At 36.0% G+C, this 17,471-nt stretch overlaps 2 protein-coding genes across 10 annotated transcripts in view; both read right to left on the reverse strand.

Moving 5' to 3' along the window:
* Nucleotides 1-7,599, reverse strand: part of LOC108037126 (putative transcription factor capicua) — a 44,488-nt gene extending 36,889 nt beyond the window's left edge. For 4 of the 9 annotated variants that reach the window (XM_044459035.1, XM_044459034.1, XM_044459029.1 and 1 more), the window contains exons 1-2: nt 7,477-7,598; nt 6,545-6,765 (exon numbers count right to left, since the gene is read on the reverse strand). The gene's annotated coding sequence lies outside the window, so the exon portion shown is untranslated. The other 5 variants (XM_044459032.1, XM_044459033.1, XM_044459031.1 and 2 more) reach the window with 5 other exon arrangements.
* A 4,099-nt stretch (nt 7,600-11,698) lies between these two features.
* The window catches only part of LOC108046762 (neuroligin 4-like), a 45,690-nt gene continuing 39,917 nt past the window's right edge, over nt 11,699-17,471 (reverse strand). The window contains 1 exon segment of the mRNA XM_044458990.1: nt 11,699-13,297. Within this exon segment, the coding sequence (XP_044314925.1) occupies nt 12,806-13,297 (492 nt within the window). The 3' untranslated portion in view covers nt 11,699-12,805.

Below are 17,471 nucleotides of genomic sequence, written 5' to 3' on the forward strand. Positions count from 1 at the left end.
CATTCACATAAACTAGACAAATAGAGTTCCTTAAGTATAATTTATTATTGCCTTGCTACATCTGTTTGATCATTTTCATTACACGCCAACAAAGCGAAGCTCTTTAAAATGTATTTAAGTAAAAACTACACAAAACATCCAGAAAGTAATAAATTTTATTGCAAAATTGCCTTTTCATTCATTTTGCCTCGAAAGCAGATAAAAATGTGTTTTTTTTGCTACTGTTGTTAACAAATACAGAGACAGATGCAGATGTATGTGTTTTTCATTAAGAATGAATTCATCGTTCGCCTGTTTTGTTTGCTTAGTTGGAGAATGTCTGTCTGTCGGTATATCTTTCTATCTCAATATATACGTATCTATGATGCATTGCTTTTAGATATTCTCACTCACTGAAAACGAGCGAGAAAAGTGTGAGAGAAATCGAATAAATAAACAAATTCTAGGAAATTTGAATGTTAGACAAAATGAAATAACACAATGTTATGGAAATATTATTTGACCGTACTCGTAATTGTATCTGAATCGTAACATCTGCGTTCGAAAGTACGGAACCAATACACTTTTGTACCCTCGTACTCGAGTATCTATGTATATCAGTATAAAAGTATTACTTGCTGATAGCGATTTCAGTTGGCAAGCAAAGTATTGACAAACTGACCGACTGATGAAAATCAAAAACAATGTGTGCGAACACAATCGCAATATATGTATGTTAGCGACTTTTCCGGCTTATCATTATTAAAAAGCAAAAATTTAAATTACATATTGACTTATCAGCTATACGAGTATGTGTGTGTTTCTTTTTTTTTTTTTTTGCTTCTTTTTACCTCTTCTGTTGCTTTCTGAGTGTGTGTGGATTGATAAGTGTGCCTTGTTTACCTCGTCAACGTTTTTGCATTTTTTTTAAATATTAAAATATTGTGCTACATTTTTTATAGACTTTTCTAACTAAAGTGGCAAATAATCTTGGGACAGCCTTTTCGATTGTTGGTTGGTTTAAATTGAATTCGAGCCATTAATATTTACTTATATTTTTCAAATTATTTTAATAAGTAATAACTTGCGCATATTTATTTTTTGAAAAGTAAAAGCCAAATATATCTGGTTTGATCTTGATTCGGCTTCATAGGCCGGTTCTGAAACTGAAACGGATACCGAGACTGGAACGGTAGCCCCCGAGACAGCAGCGTTTAGAGCGGTGCACATAATAAAAAACAACCGAAAACCAAAAATTTTTTCCGGTTTGTTTGGTGGTTTTTTATTACAGCATAGATTTGTGAACCGGTTTTGGGAATGTTTTCAATATAAATACCACAATTTATGTTGTTTTGCGCCATGTGTGCCATTGTTGGGGCCAACAAACAAACATTTGCCGGCTTATTTGGAACGTGTTTTATAATACAGGATAAGCGCTAAGCTATCACATTGAATTTGAATATAAATTGTCATACGTTTTCACAGAAACCGAAAGCTGTGCGCATAATTCTCGATAAGTAATTGAGAGGAGAGTCTGGATCTCGGAAAGGGGGAAACGCGATGAGTAATACCAGAAACACTAATGAGGCCAAGACGGCTTACTCATCGAAGATGTCGAAGGAGGTGGAGTCCACCGGACTCATTCCTACGAACAGGAGGTAGAGGAAAATGCAAATCCCAGCAGTATATCAAAGAAAAGGTATTATTTTTTATAGGTTTTAAAAACCAGTTCAAGCTGCCCCTTCTGCCGCCGCCCCTTGATTCATATTTATACCTATTATTATCACAGGCAGCTTCGAACAATAAAAAATTCTAATATGAAACATGAACGTTAGATGGATTCAACAAAGAAAAGAAGTCGAAGTTTAAAGCTTGATTCCGTGCGAGCGAACCAAAGCAAATACAAATCGGAGAGTTTCAAAGACAACTTCTTGTTTCCTTCTTGAATATTCCGGTTCTTTGGACTCTTTTGGGCCAAAAGCAGAGGGTGCAGGGAGAATCTGAGAGAGGCCGAGACCCAGCAGACGTAATTAATGATCCCGAAAACGTTGACGACGGCAACCAGCAGCAGCAGTAAACCCATGAAGGGGCAAACGCATGTTTTGGACCTTTTTTCAGTTGGGCCGGTTGGCAGTTGAAATACCAAAAGTGGAATACAGGTGCGGATTAAGGTCAGACGGTCGAATGGAGCCCAAGATTGAGTGAGTCAAAGGGAAATTGACTTCTTTACAGATTTATGAATTTTAATATATGTATATATATTTTGGTTAAAAATCAAAATATATTTTTATCTACGGAATTCGTTTTTTTTTCTAAAAAATTGTCAAGACTATAAGTCATCATTCTTTACAAAATTGTACGAAAGTAACAGAGATCATTTGAAAATATTAAAACAAATCGCTTCTGTGGTTAATGAATTAAAAACTTGTACTGACTAAGTAGCTTACTATGTGCTTTAAAAGTTGTATTGATATCTTAGCATAAATTAGTAATGGCATGACTTATATTATTTTTATTTTAAAAGAATTAAGAAACTTCAACAAAGGTTAAGATAAAAAAATCTTACGGTTCAATGTGCTGAAAAAGCCTCCATTAAATCATTTTTTAAATATCCTGGAGAAAAAGTTTTTTTATGAATCATTGTGGTTTTTAATACGATGATAATTTTCAGTAGGAATGTTTTAATCATAAAAAAAATATAATAATATAAAAGCGAAAATAAAAGAAGCAAGAAAACTCCAGCCAGAAATATTTCTTGCAGACTCCACAACTGGATGCCATAAGAAGTTGTACTACAACTCGATGTTTATAGTATTTGTAGAATGCTGAGGGGCGAGTCTGCAAGACGTACTACAAGATACACAACAACAACAACAACAGCTAACGCAACATGAAAACTGGTTTGAGGCAACAACAACAACAGCAAGTTACACATCAATGTGTGTTGCCATACACACAGATACAGAGCCACCTAAGGATGTGTTAGTGTCAAACAAGAAGACGAAGACTTTATAAAAACGACACTGGGCTGGAGGGGGGTGTGAGGTGTTGGGTTATAGAAAGAGAGCCAAGAAGCAGACGCAAAACGAGACTCTAAAATGCCCCACTCTCACACTCACAAAACTACCTCCTTCTTGCTTTCCATATTCTTGAACTTCAAAAAGTACAACGATGAAAATCGAACAAAAACCCAGCATAAAACAAATAAAAACGAAGAAACAAACAACAACGTCAAGCCGTCAGACAGCTACTGGTGTTAACCCGTAGTACATAGTAGTAAAAAGCAGCCAGCAGCAGCAGCAGCACAACCAACACACAGATACTACCCATACATGTATGTGTATATGTACAGGCGCGTACAACGCTGCGTATACGCCATGTCTGTCTGAGAACGTCTTCACCGTCTGCCTGCCTTATCGTTCGTCTTTTGACTTCTTTCCTTCCCATCTCAATTCCCCCACTCTTTAACGCTAATGCCCACAATATATACTCATACTCGTATATACATTCCCGATTCGCGGACGATCGTCATCTGTGCAGCCTGCTGCAGACCGAATGCCCGAAGAAGAAGCCCCCAAGTGCTAGTGATATTCCCCGCCCAACCCCCACAATTGGAATTCAGTAGCGAGTGATAAAGTGTGGAAGGCAGAAGGGAAGCCCCCAATACTCTGGCTCGGTAATAACATTTAGCATTTATCCAAGTTTCACTTTTTCAGTCACAGTCCATGTGTCCTTCAAGTATTGCACATTTTTTATACTTTATTATAAGAGGAATATTTATTTATTATTTATTTGCCAAAATTTATTAGCTATTATTTTTACAATTTAAATATTTGTTGGCTTATTAATATATTAAACTATAAATAGTCAAATATTTTGAATTATTTTAATTTCTTTATTATAAGTTCTATGTTGAACACTAAATATATTAAAAGATTAAAGTAATGTTCTTACAACATTATAAATTCCCAATTCTATAGACATCTACTGAATATTTAGACTTAAAACTAAACTATTTTTTTATAACCTTCACCCTACAAACGATATAGCCGTGCGCTACCCTACATCTATACTCCCTATTTCCTCTGTTTTTTATGTTCTATCTTCTCAACTCTACTTGGCACCGAACTTCGGCTGCAACCATATGCCGGAATAAAGACTTCGATTCATTGTAGGCACTGTAAGAGGCAAAATCGGCAGCAGACAGAACTTAAAGACCATCCATTACAAATGCTTTTCTTTTCATTTCGTGTTTATAATTCGATCTGGGCATGACTGCTGGGGATCTGCCTGCCTGCCATTATGTCTGTGCTTTTTTTAATGCTCTACATGATCTGGTTTCGTCTTGGATTTGGGCAATTTCAACTTTTTGATGGATTGTTATTGAAGTTTTGCTGTTTGTTGTTTGCAGCTTTTGTGGCTTATTTCAACTTTTTAATGGTTCTCTCGGTTTGTTGGTCATGTAAACAAAAGATCTTGAGATACATATATCATGTAAATGGGTTTTTTCCTAGTCGGAATTAAAGATGATTTTTTCAAGGTTTTTACAATATTTTCGGAGAAGTATGCTTAGGGCCACCAACTAATGGGAATTAAATGGGGGATTACGTTGAAAATAAATGTGTTTTGTTGGTAAATTCTATGAAATAACCTTTGATATATGCTCGGTTCAACTAAACATTTAATTCAAAATTATACCAACAAAATTTAATAATTTATATTTGGTTAAGTGTATCTAAATTTCGTTTAGCGCTTTGGCCTAATTGAGAAACTAGCTTCACTACCAAAATTGGCTCATTGTCCTGGCCATAAAAGGCACACACACTCGCAAACCATCAACACAATGTAATAAAATACGAAACAAAAAATAACTAGGTAAGAAATACGTGCCATGCCTCGAATAATGAAGTTAATAATAAAAATGAAAAAAGCAACATTTGCCGCTAACGATAAACCAAATTTGTACAAATAAAATATATTAATAAACAATCGGCGTGCGCGTTTTTTTCGCTGTGTGTATGCGTGTGAGTGAATTACTAAGTTTTTGCCACCAAAGTTGGATTGCCAATTTATACTATATTCAAGCCGAAGTCGTAGACATAGCAACGGGTTTATTTCTGTATCGGTGTTTGGATTAATTCACAGAACGGCTTGCCAATTAGCAACAAAAAGTTATTGTAGTTGATTAATTATTCTAAAAATTCAGTAACCCCACCTACCCGTACCAGCGAATGACAATAAAATAATTATAGAATAAATAAATTGTTGAGGCCAGCAATAGGAGTGAAATCTGCATTATAAATGTCATTTGAACACGCCTTTTGGTTGTATACGTATAAAAAAACTATTTTGAACAGTGGTCATTCGAAATTCGTTCTTTAGTAATTGGTTACACAGATTTTTTTAGTTTAAAAATATATTTTGCACCCTGAAGAAGGGTTAATTAACTGAAATTAACTTTCGCAACTTGTTTTTATACTTTACTTATTCTTATATTTTTTGTAAATATAAAACGAACACTTAAAATCAATTAAATTAATGTTAAGAATTACCACTGTATAAGCTTTTATTGTATGTATGCATTACTTTTCACATTGGTGTTGTTGTGCCGCTACTAAGTGCGTTTAGTAATTTGCTGATAATTATCAACAAATGCACGCTCACGCACATTCAAATGTAAATTAGACTGTGGATCCATGGAAAGGGTGAGAGAGAGCGTTACCAGAGAAAGAGAGAAATTAGGTCCGGGCAGCAGCAACAATAACAATAACAAATCTCTTGCGATGCAGTTGCCAGCGAGAGTTTTGTTGCTAATTACACCCATACATCGATGCCCCAGCCAGTCAGAGTGCAAGTGCGTCTGTGTGTGTGTGTGCGAGAGCAGGTGGGGCGGTTAACTTCAGTTGGTAACAGTGGGACCAATGCAAACAACAAAATAGCTTTGTAGTAGCCAACATATTTTTTCCCAGTGCACTCAGATTTTATTAAGCCAACAAATTCTCATCGTGATTTCCCTAATAAAACCAACCAAAAACCAGTAACTTTTATCGTTGGCTAATTTCAGTAGCTGATTCTCACTCCATTGTTTTTATTTACAAATGGCAGAGCTTAATTTGAATTTCAACATTTCACATTTAACATATCAATGATAAAGAATGTGCACTAACACACGCGTACCCAAGTTCTATGAGCCATTGTTAACCTTTTTTTTTTTGTTTTTTTATGAACAATATGATGTGCAAATGTTCAAAGCATTGTGTGGTTAGTTTTTTTTCTTAAACAAAAGGCGAATAGAAATTCTCGAATACAAATTTAGTGGCCTGACCAGCTACAACAAATACATACGGTCACACTAAACTCCATGGCTCTCCCAAAGAGAGCGGGGGTGTGCTGGTATGTGTGGCTGTTTGTGGAAATGAATGAAGATGAAGCGCTGCTTGCCAACAACGTAAAAGCAAGTGTAAGAGCGAGCAAGGGAGAGGGGGGTCACAAAAGAGCGGGAGGGGAAATAAGAAATTTTCCAATTGGCAAGCACACAACATGGGGTAAAAGAATTTGCGCTTACCGTTTTTCGCTTATTGACGTAGGCGTCCGTTTCTCTCTCTCTGTGTGTGTTAAGTGTGTCTGTGAGTATGGCTTTTTCACCACTTTTTTTTATTTGCTCGGTTTGTTTTTGTTATGCAAAAGGCATAGAATTTTCGGTTGTACACGTTAAAAACACAAACACTTTAAAAATTATTTAACAGCTCGCTGGGCTGGGTGTCGCTCTCCCGCGCTGCACATGCACTGCGAATAAATGTTGGCTATATTATGTATTTGTAGTTTGCTGGGCTTTACAACTTTTCCACGAGCAAAACAACGCACGACTGTGGAAAGCGCGAGCCGACGAATCGAAAACCGTGAAAAGTGTTCATTGAGGAAAATTGAAATGAGCGCCCCAGCATGTCACGTTCTCTCTCTCGCGCTTGCTCTCTCTCTATCTCTGGGGGCCAGTGTTGCCAACTCAGCAGCAGAGCTCCAATGCCAATAAGCCGAATTGGGAATAAGGAGTATGTAAATTGAAAGCCCTGCTTTAGATACTCCAATTCTGATTCGAACACATCAATTATTTAATTGGGATTTTCGGGCAGCCGTGTTGTGGGCTGGCAACACTGCTCCACAGAGCAGACAGAGCGACGACGTCAGCGTTTGAGTGTGTGTGTGTGTGTGAATGCTAATCTCCTCCCTCTCTTTTTCTCATCACTCGCCCTCTCTTCGTCACACGCGCATTTTCGATTGATTGTTTTTGTTGTTGTTATTATTTGGCTTTTTATTTTAGCTTAATCAAATATTTAGCAAGTAGCACATCCCAGTTTGTTTTCCTAGCTCTATTTCACTTGTTTCCACACCTACACTTGTGCGTGCACCCGCCTTGGCGTGGGTGTGCGTGAGTGCGTTGTTTTGCAAACGAATGCGCTTTACTTTTCCCTAAATATGGCAAAAAACCTAATCACGAACCGTTTTATTCACAAAAAGGCAGCAGCCTGTTTTCAGCTCTGATTGGCTTTTGTGCGCGGAGCACAAGAATAATTCACAAGAGATCCACCTTCATCCGCGACACGTCCGCCCGTTCGAGTTGGAGAAACATCGATTGGTGGTGGCAAAGCATCGATGGCCACACCAGTGTCATCGATGTTTCTAAAACATCGGTGATATCGATGTTTATTAGGGCACAATCGATGTTCTTCTATCTTATCGAAAATCGGAAACCTTAGCGGTTCTCCTCTAGTGCTAACGGACTTAGAAAATTTAAAAATAATTAAATATTTATTTGTTTATTTCTTCATTCTTTGAACAACACCGATTTGCCAAAGTTCTCAGCACTTATAGTCAATTATATTTTTTTGAAAAAGATTTAATTGCAAGAACGGTTTAAAAAACTCAAAAGATAATGTTATGATAACAGTTTGTTTTAACTCTACCTCTAACATCAATGGTAATATCACTTCTTGGCAGTTCATAATCGTTGTTTTTTCACCTTTAAAAGAAAATGAGTAACCTGCTAAGTACATTTCGACTACCTGCGAAGTAAGCCCCAGTCAACTATCGCTAACCGTTGGCGTCTGCATAATAATAGGGCTCTCCCACCTCTAGAATTGCGGAGTGTGTACCCGCTATTTGTGGAGTAAGTCCCCGCTATTTGTGGAGTAAGTCCCCGCTACTAGCACTGTTAACAGTACCTTTCCAGTTTCAAGCACTGTTAAGCCCATACAAAATGCCCTTAGCTCAAAGCACTTTAAGAAATGTTAGCTAATATAAATCCAAAATATGTAAGAATTTAAGACAATTAAAAAAAATATACATTTTTATTCTTTCATTAACTTAACAACAACCATTCTTAATTAGTATACATATATAGGCACCCCATGTTTGACTATTGTTTTCCAGGCCTTTAATCAAAAAATCCGAAACTCCTTTAACTTGACCATAATAAGTCGCCAAAATAAGATGAACAGCCATATAAATTACTTCTTTGTGAAGCTAAGAACCTAAGCCTTTGATTTAAGATTGATTTATAACGATTTTTGACTTTTGTATTGTATTAATAATGAGATAAAAGGGAGGAACATTAAATAAAATAATATAATTACAATTTAAGCTTTTAAAATATCTTTATATTAGCCAAACATCTAGCAATTCGGTTAGGAAAGTGCATCCGCTAAGATAAAAGGTTGCAAAGTTGACTGAGTGGTGAGCACGCTAAATTGAAAGCCAAAGATTAAAAATGTTTGATTATTATTTTATTATATAAATTATTATTATTTAAGTCAAAAAAGTGCAGTTCCCTTAAAAATATTTGATAGTTTTGAATTAAGACTTAAAAGGTGTTTGTAAGAAATTTTTAATTTAATGAACAGTTTGCTTTTTCTTAGGAAAATACATTAAAAATCTCATTAATATAAAATAAGATCTTAATTAGATTTTATGTTTGATACTTTGTTAACATTTTTAAAATTATTATTTGTAAACAATTTATAGCTTATTATTAACTATTAGTTACTCAAGAACAAAACATGATATTTTACCAAAAATTTAATAAGTTTTATGGAATTCAATATTTTTTATCCAAATTAAATATATTTGTAAACTTGACTCACCTATACAATTTTGGACAATAATATAAAAAATTCCAGTTAGTGGTAGCCCTAAATTTCAGTGTGGCACTGGCCATTTAAAATACCAACCTCAAAAAGAGCGCGCCAGTTTTGAAAAGAATTTTTAGCTTGATGATTTCTTGAGTGAATAATTTATGAACGCACTATCTGCGAGAGCAAAAGTCACAGCCAAATGGGGCTCGTATGGAATAGCCTTAAAAAAGTGCAAACATTCATCAAATTTGCGCCGGAACTTTAGAAATATGAAAACCGCGCTATGTGACCCGTACACCTGCTGCCGGCGAGCGACATAAATTACGCATACGTCGTGTTAACCGTGGAAAAACATATAAATGTGTGTTGCCTCCCACACGATGGCGGCAAAAACAAATTGTTGTACCTTCTGCTGTTGCTGCTATTATTGCCATAACTTTAGACTTTTATGAGCAGTCAAGTCTGAGTGGTAATCTGCCTCCTTCATTGAGTTTAGTCTTCGAAAATTTTAACACTTCAAGTTTAATGAGCCGGAATGAGTGCAAGTTGAGAGAGGAAGGCTCAAATATATTAGGTTCAATTAATTAATTGATGCGGTGGCTGGGAAAACACATAATCGAGCTCTGATTTTGAGCTAAATAATTAAAAGGTATATTCATCAAGATTGAGTTTAAATTGAATAGACTGTAAGCCATATTTTGTATTTCTTTATGGCTTTAAATTGTACAATTTTAATTAAAGAACTTGCGGAATTTTGTGAAAACTATAATTATTAAATCCGTAAGGGGAAACATTTTATGTATTCTAAACGATACATTTTTATTACACAAATATGTGCGTTAAAACTCCAATAAAAACCATGCTAAAATGCATCATAAAAGTTTCGCAGTTCGCTTGGCGCATTAATTAGCATTGGGAAAGCTGGAACGAGGGGCGTCGACATTGGTATTTAAAATAATAATCCTAATTTGCTACACCTGTCATCAAGTTTTTATGTCCGCATGTGTGTGACTGGAGCTGCACAAAAAGTAATTTGTAAAATTCTCCGCTATAAAACATTTATAATAAAAAGGTAGCAAGTGTCAAGCAACGACACCCCCTCCCCCCCCCCATCCAACCCCCTTTTCACATAACTCTCTTGGCCAACACATTTTTCGCATTTAGTTTGTAATAAAAAGCAAACATTAAAAGCGAATATTCACTTCAAAACCGACATTACGGCAAGTTGTGGTTGATGCTGGGAGAATTTGAAGGGCGTGGAGTTGGTTTTGTGGGTTGATGATAAAGTTTTTTCTCTGGGGCAGAAGGTGGCTAATGGTTTAGAGAATTTTAGTTCAGCTGCAGGATTTGCAGCACTTGGAGCTAGGGATTTTAATATCTGTGCGTTGAATTGCTGAATAAATTATTCCCGCAAGCCAAATATTTAAATTACATTTTACGAGAAATCGAACTGCTACATTTTTGACAAGTAATTAAAAGGCCCAATTACTATCTAAACAACTGCACATGAAATGACAAAAAACTTCCACTAACTTTTACTGTTCATCGAAATGGTTTAACGAATGTGAAGTGTGTTTAATTTTAAATTAATTATGCCTGCAAGCGGTTCTTTTTTACATGTTGCACACTCTTCACCCATTTCACTCATTTACCAACACATTTTGAATAATGAAATTTGCGCATAAAACTTTGACTTTTTGTGAACGAGTAAAAGAGAGGCAACCGAACCACTAAAAAAAAAAAAAACAATGTTGCATGCAACACACATCAAACAAAATAAACAAACTAGGGCGGGAAAATGGGCGGAAAAGTAAGTCCACAAAAGAGTTACAAAATGACCAGCGGGCATTTTGTTTTTTTTTTTTAGCTTTCATTTCCAATTTTTGCGCCATTCTTGTTTTCGTTTTTGGCAATGTTAATTGGAATAGTTTTCACCAAACATAAACAAGCTTCAAGACCAGATAAAGTGGCGGTTTTAGGGGCGGGGGGAGGCGTGGCATGGTTACATATTTGATGTGTTCGCTGCCAAGAACTCAACTCTACGAACCTTGAATATTCCGTCTGAACTGAACAAACTTTCTCCCTTCCGAAACATTTTGCTGCCTTATTGCTGGCCAGACATAAAATTTGATTTAATAACCGTTGCTGGGCGCCATAAAAATGTTAGCCATTAAAATTGCCAGAACGAAAATTCCGCTCATAAACGAAGGGCATTTAAAACGAAATGAATCCAGCAATCCTTCGGGTGAGATCGGGTTCACCAGGGTCTTAAGGTCTTTATTAGCTGTTAGCAGGCATTTCCAAAGTTCATAAATTGCGGTCCAGTTTTGGTTACGATGGTGCTATTTTTGAAAAAACATGTTTTTTTAATCAACAATCTTTATAAAAAAGGAGCTACACTTCATTTTGTTTAACATGGCCAGAACCTAAAATTCACTAGCAATAAAAACCAGTCAGTTCAAGAATCTTAAGGCAATATATACTCACTAAAGTAATAAACAAAAAGGTTCCAAACGGACAAAAACAAAGTTGTTTAGTATTTATTTAATTTATTTTTTATTTTTTTAGTTTAATGGTTTGTTTATATCTCATTTAGTTTAACTTTATTTTGTATTATTCACTTAATTTAATTTCTGCGTGTCCTGCATTCATTTTGGTTTTGTATTGTAAACTAGACGATTATAAATTTAGGCTTAAAAATACAAATATCATATTTAATTTTTTTGGCGACGCTTTTTATGGGTGTAATCAGAATGTTTTACAAAATAAATGGAAGAATACTTATAAATATGCAGACTTGTTTGAATAATCTAAAGGATAAAGTAAAAGATTTTTGTAATAAATGAAATGAAAGGTTGGCAGTTTTTGTTAGGCTCAAGAAATTTTAACTTTGGTAGAATTGAAAGCAAATATGGTTTAAGTTTTTAGTTTTGAAGTTTAAATTTAGTTCAAAGTTCTGAAATTCAATTGACTTGTTGCATTTTAGCAACAATGGCCTAGTGTGTTCTATAATTAATTAAATTGTCTGTGGAATTTTTCATTAAATTAAGCATTAATGTGTCTTATCCTGTTGTGCTTTAGTTGTCTTTGTACACAGTAAAAAAAAAGCGTCACTTGTTTGTTTCATCCTCAGAGCTTTAATTTAAGTAATTATCTAGTTATTTGTTTTCAATTATGCATCTCATTACTTTCATTGTTAATCTAATCTATTTTGAGCCATGTTTGTTTTTTTTCATGTTTAGTGTACTTTAATTTTATTTTCAAGTTTTTACTTTAAGTAAATAATACCACATTTTATGTTTATTTTGACTAGAATATTTACAATGCCGTCAACAGAGTTCCGTTATCAACAATTTCCATCAATATTTGTTTTCAATTTGCCGATGAGTGGAAAAAATGCATTTGTGCTACACTTACTTAATTACTTGATTATATTCATATATATCTAAATATATGCATATATGGTTCACAACAAATCTATCGAGCAACTAAACACAGATATTTAACTAACACTTTCAAACTATATTTACAGTTTCCTTAGTTGATTACCATTATCTACGGATTTTCCATATAATTTGTTGGGTTTTCAGATGATTTGTTTTTTTTTTGATTTAAGCTTCCCTTCAATTTTTAAAGGGAAACTATGTTAGCCTATGACTAAACAGAGATTAGGTGCAGTCTAGTAGTTGGTTTTTTCCTCAATCCGAGAAATTCTTCTCATCGGAGAAGCGCACATGATGCTGCTGCTTGAGCCGCCCACCCCGCTTTCCCGCCACCGCCATTTTCACAATACCGCTGCTGCCGCCCGAGTTTCCAGGCCCATTTCCGGTTGCGTAACGTCCGCTGCCGGCATTTCCGGCACCAGATGGCAGTGTCGGCGACATGGTGGCCGATGTGGTGGTGGACGTCGGCGAGGAGGAGTTCGTCCACTGCTCGTCGCAGGAGCAGTAGCCCCTGGCCACATCGCCCCCCTCCAACGCCAATGCGTGCATTTCGCGCTTGAAGCGCAGCTTCTTCAATTGCCGCTGCTTGTGGTCACTGGCGGAGATGGCCGACGGTGCTGCTCTGGCCTTTCCCGCTCCCGATCCCGCTCCAGATCCCGCTCCCATTCCCAATGCCACCGCATCGGCATCTGCTGGTGTCCCATTGAGTTGGCCGTCATCATCCGCATGCTTCGTTGCATAGAACTCCTCGGGCGTTTCCGCTCGCAGGGTTTCAATGGAGCTGCAACAGAAATGTTGAGGTTGCAAATTAAAGTGGATTCGTTGGTTTCATTACTCATATTTTCTGGTTTAAAGTCAAATCAAATAATTTAAAAAAAATGCTTAATCACATATTGAAATGTTTTTAAATATTCATGATTTGTGTGAAATCTAATGGGCCGTATATGCATGCTGCTCAAATAAAAAATCATAGATGTTAAATTTGAGTAGATTAAAATCTTTTTTTCTTTCATTTGTATAATTTGATAAAACCACGTAAATATTTATGGGATTGCCATTTATTACGTCTTAATATTTTAAGCGATATTTGCAATAATTGAAAGAAATCTACAAAGTTATCTGCTCGCTGACAAACCCCCACCCACATTGATAATTACGTAATAGACAGCTCCTAATTGATGGTTATTCATTAAAGTCGACTAAGTGGCGAATAGTAATCATACTATCTTCATATATTAGCTAATGACAAATTGTGCAGCCTTGCAAAACATAAAGTCTTTAATTCGTTGTTAAATTTATTTTTAATTCCAATATTGCTATTTATGGATTAATGTAAACCATTGTCAAAATGTACACATTCAGAATCTTTTTATAAGCGTGAAACATAACTCATCATAATTCGGAATTGAGTTGTAAGTAACTCAATGACCCTTATCTTATTATTGTTTAGCAGTTTGAAAGAACCTTCATAATCCGAATGAATGGTATATTGCTTCATGGGTGATTCTGAAAATCAGTGCACTTCATCTAAGACTTTCTTCAGAGGAGTCAGAGTTTCTCAAATTCGTCTGGCAGTTGCAGTCATGACTTTTCCCCTGTTTTTCTATTCACCCCCCCTCGACATCCAGCGTTAACGACACAGTGCCTGCCTGAAGTGCAGCCCCATCAGTGCCACTCAGTTGGCAGCGCTATATCGCCCTTTGCATATCTGTCCTATCGTGGAACTCGGCTCCATTTGGTCGCGGATCCGCTGATGTTACGCCGTTCTCATGGCCATACACTTCATTGCGCTCTGTTGGCGCTTTCCATTTTCCCATTTCTCCATTATGCTTTTGTGTTTAGTTTAAAATTCAGCGGGAAATCTTCTGCAGCAGCTGCATGCCATATTTATTCAGCTTCCCCTTTTTTTTTTCTTCGTTCTCTTCTTCAACTTTTTCTTCAACTACCGCTGTTTGTGTTTTTATACCGGGTACTAGGGAATTTGGAGGGTACTCTTTATCTTCAGATATTGCAAAGAAATGTCATGTTTACGAAGTAATTAATTTATAGTTCTGAAAAACAACATTTTAATTAAATTAACAAAAATCTAAATTTCAACATCATCTTAAATTGTGTCTAATTTAATTTATTTAACTGAAGGAAAGTCCATTCCTTTGATATTAAGCAATCTAAGACTGCAAAACAATTAATTTCAGATGTTTAATTTTTGTTCAATAAAATATTTTAAATACACTATAAATAGGAATAAATAAATGAATAAGTTTATTTTATATTTTTTTAATTTTATGACTTCTTTAACATTAATTTAAACGCCAAAACTGAAGGATATCTTCCGGTCTATTCGCGTGACACTTTTCTGCCAATTTGTTTTCTTTCTTTCTTTTTCGCTATGCGTTCCCATTTTTGCAGTACAGTAAACTCGGGTGGGCGAGAATTTATGCAAAGAAAGCGAAAAGTGCAAAGTAAAGTGCAGTTGTGAAAAATGCGCGGCTGCCTTTTGTTTTGCCAGCTCTTTGGCCATCGTGGGGTGTTCTGGGTGGTGTTTGGGGTTTGGGGTTAGGTGAATTCTTAGATTGGGGGTCTTGAGCAAGGGTTAAAGGGGGTGGTGGGGTGGTGGGGTGTTGGGCCGGCAAGGCAGCTGCACAGTTGAGCGCACAATTTGGCGCAGATTGTTGACTGGGGGGAAGCAGCGTGAGTGGTTTTAAGGGGGGGTGTAGCAGCCATGCAGCTTAGACTTTCTCCTTGCAAGATACCAAAACTAAGGGAAAAAGAAGCCCTGGCAAAATGAGTGAACTGAGTAATGCGCGTAATGCAAATCGCTGCTACAATGTGTGCAAGTTACGGGTGGTAAAAAAAGGGGGGGTGGAGGGGGAGTTTTAAGTGGGGGGGGGAAAAGGCAGAGACCATCATTAACGTATTACGCTCATGTTTGTGCAGCCACTTTGCATATCTTGCACTGCCAAAGAGGGGCAACTGGATCTGGAGGAGCAAAGCAGTGAGACTGAGTGGTCTATCGGGGGAACTGGTTGGTATTAAGTTCCCCAAGAAATAATAAACATCAGTCAAGTGTCAGAAATTCGCTCAGGTTCCTAGTCTCATTATCATACATTCAGAGGGGAGAATTAGTTGGTAATAATAAAAGATAATTTTTAATTAAAAGCACAATACCTTTCAAAGTTTGTGTGCTTTATATTAGACATATCAAATGTCAGGAAAAATATCTAAAATTATTAAAATAAAAGCCAAGAAGCTAATATTAAAGAATTATAAATGGAATGTATAAGTGGCTAGCTAAGTTATAAAAATATTTTTTCAATTTAAACCTAAAACGCTTTTAGGAAAATCGGCCTTTGTTTAATAAAAACAAGTGTTTTATACAAAAAACGAATTTCAAAACAAATTTTAAAAAAAAACATACAAATGATAGAAAATATGTTGAAATGGTAATTGGGTTTTAATAAATACAAATAAATACAACACACGTTAAGGTGGCTATAAAGGTAATCTATAAAAAGGAATATGTAATTAATATCAAATAAGTCTCTTAAATATCACACATGACTATTGATAGTTGATGTTTCCGGTGACGTTGCCATGAGCATCATATAAGCTCAGGTATTCATGACAAAATGCCACCCATATAATGTGCGGATCCTGTAGCTAATCCCTTATGCACTTAACCCTCAACTCTTGGGTGCTAGATGCAACTTGAAAGTTTCGGGCTAATTACACAACACATTTAGCCCACAAGCCTTTGTAAGAATTTGTGTGTGAACGGATTCCCATTTACACTGCTAGCTTATTCATGTAATTTTAGCTAAGAATTTTATAAAGTTCACGCCTGTTTCGCAAAGGCAAACTGGAGAAAATATTTTGGTTGCGTAATAATTTCCTAACTAAATACAACTAAGCCAAATTGATGAGAAATTAAGCTGTATTTTCTGTCATTTGTTGACTTAATTGGTTAGCAATGGGTTGGACTGTCTCAGCAATTTCGCCAAAATGTAAGCATATAAATTGAATTTATTTATGTTTGCTGCCCAAATTAAATGAAATTCGAAAATTTGCTTAGTGATTAAATGTGGGTCATTTGCATATTTGGAAATCTCCATAATAATTTGTTTAACTGTCAAATAACTCTCCTCAAGGTGAAGCCTCTAGTTATTTTTCTTTAGGCAATGCAATCAAAGAAATTGTCTGTTTTGTTATTCTTTCCCCCATTTTTTCACTCTTTTCTTAAAATTTAACGAGTCCAAAAAAATTGAGAAGCAGAAGTAACTTAAACAAAGTGTAAGGAGCTGAAAACCAGTGGAGTGGCTTAAGGAAAAAGAATGTGAAATTAATGTTTATTGCGCTTTTAACACATACACACATCGACACGCCCCCTTGTCCGGGTGTATGTGCGTATTTGTGGGTGTAAATTTACATAAAAGTTGCCCTTTGCCCCTTGCCCTGTGCCCCCGCCCCCTTTCACTTCAGTTGGATGGGAAAATTGCATTTTCCACCGCGCCAAGAGCACAGCTCAGAAATGTTAATCAGCTAAAAGTTAAGGAAACCAAGGCAGAGGCTTTGCAGGCAACGTGGGTTAAACAAAAAGGAAGGAAATGCAAATTTAATTGTACGCCAGGTGAAATAGTGTCCTGACCGACACACACCCACACACCCACACATTCACACACACCCACACACTCGAGCTCATGTAAAAGTGGCTGCAAGTGGGCAGCAAAGTAGGTGATAAAATGTTCTGTAAGTGGCTTGATCTTTTCGGGCTACTTTCGTAGCGAATTTATTTAATAAATGGTATACCCATCCATTAGTTTAAGTATTAAAAGCTTAAAGCAAAAACAAAACAATGCTTTTGATAGGTCCTTAAAATAGAGTGAATTAATATTCTATACTTTTGATTTATGTTTAATTTTAA

Source organism: Drosophila rhopaloa, unplaced genomic scaffold (genome assembly GCF_018152115.1).
Source record: "Drosophila rhopaloa isolate 14029-0021.01 unplaced genomic scaffold, ASM1815211v1 contig_178, whole genome shotgun sequence".
NCBI lineage: Eukaryota > Metazoa > Arthropoda > Insecta > Diptera > Drosophilidae > Drosophila > Drosophila rhopaloa.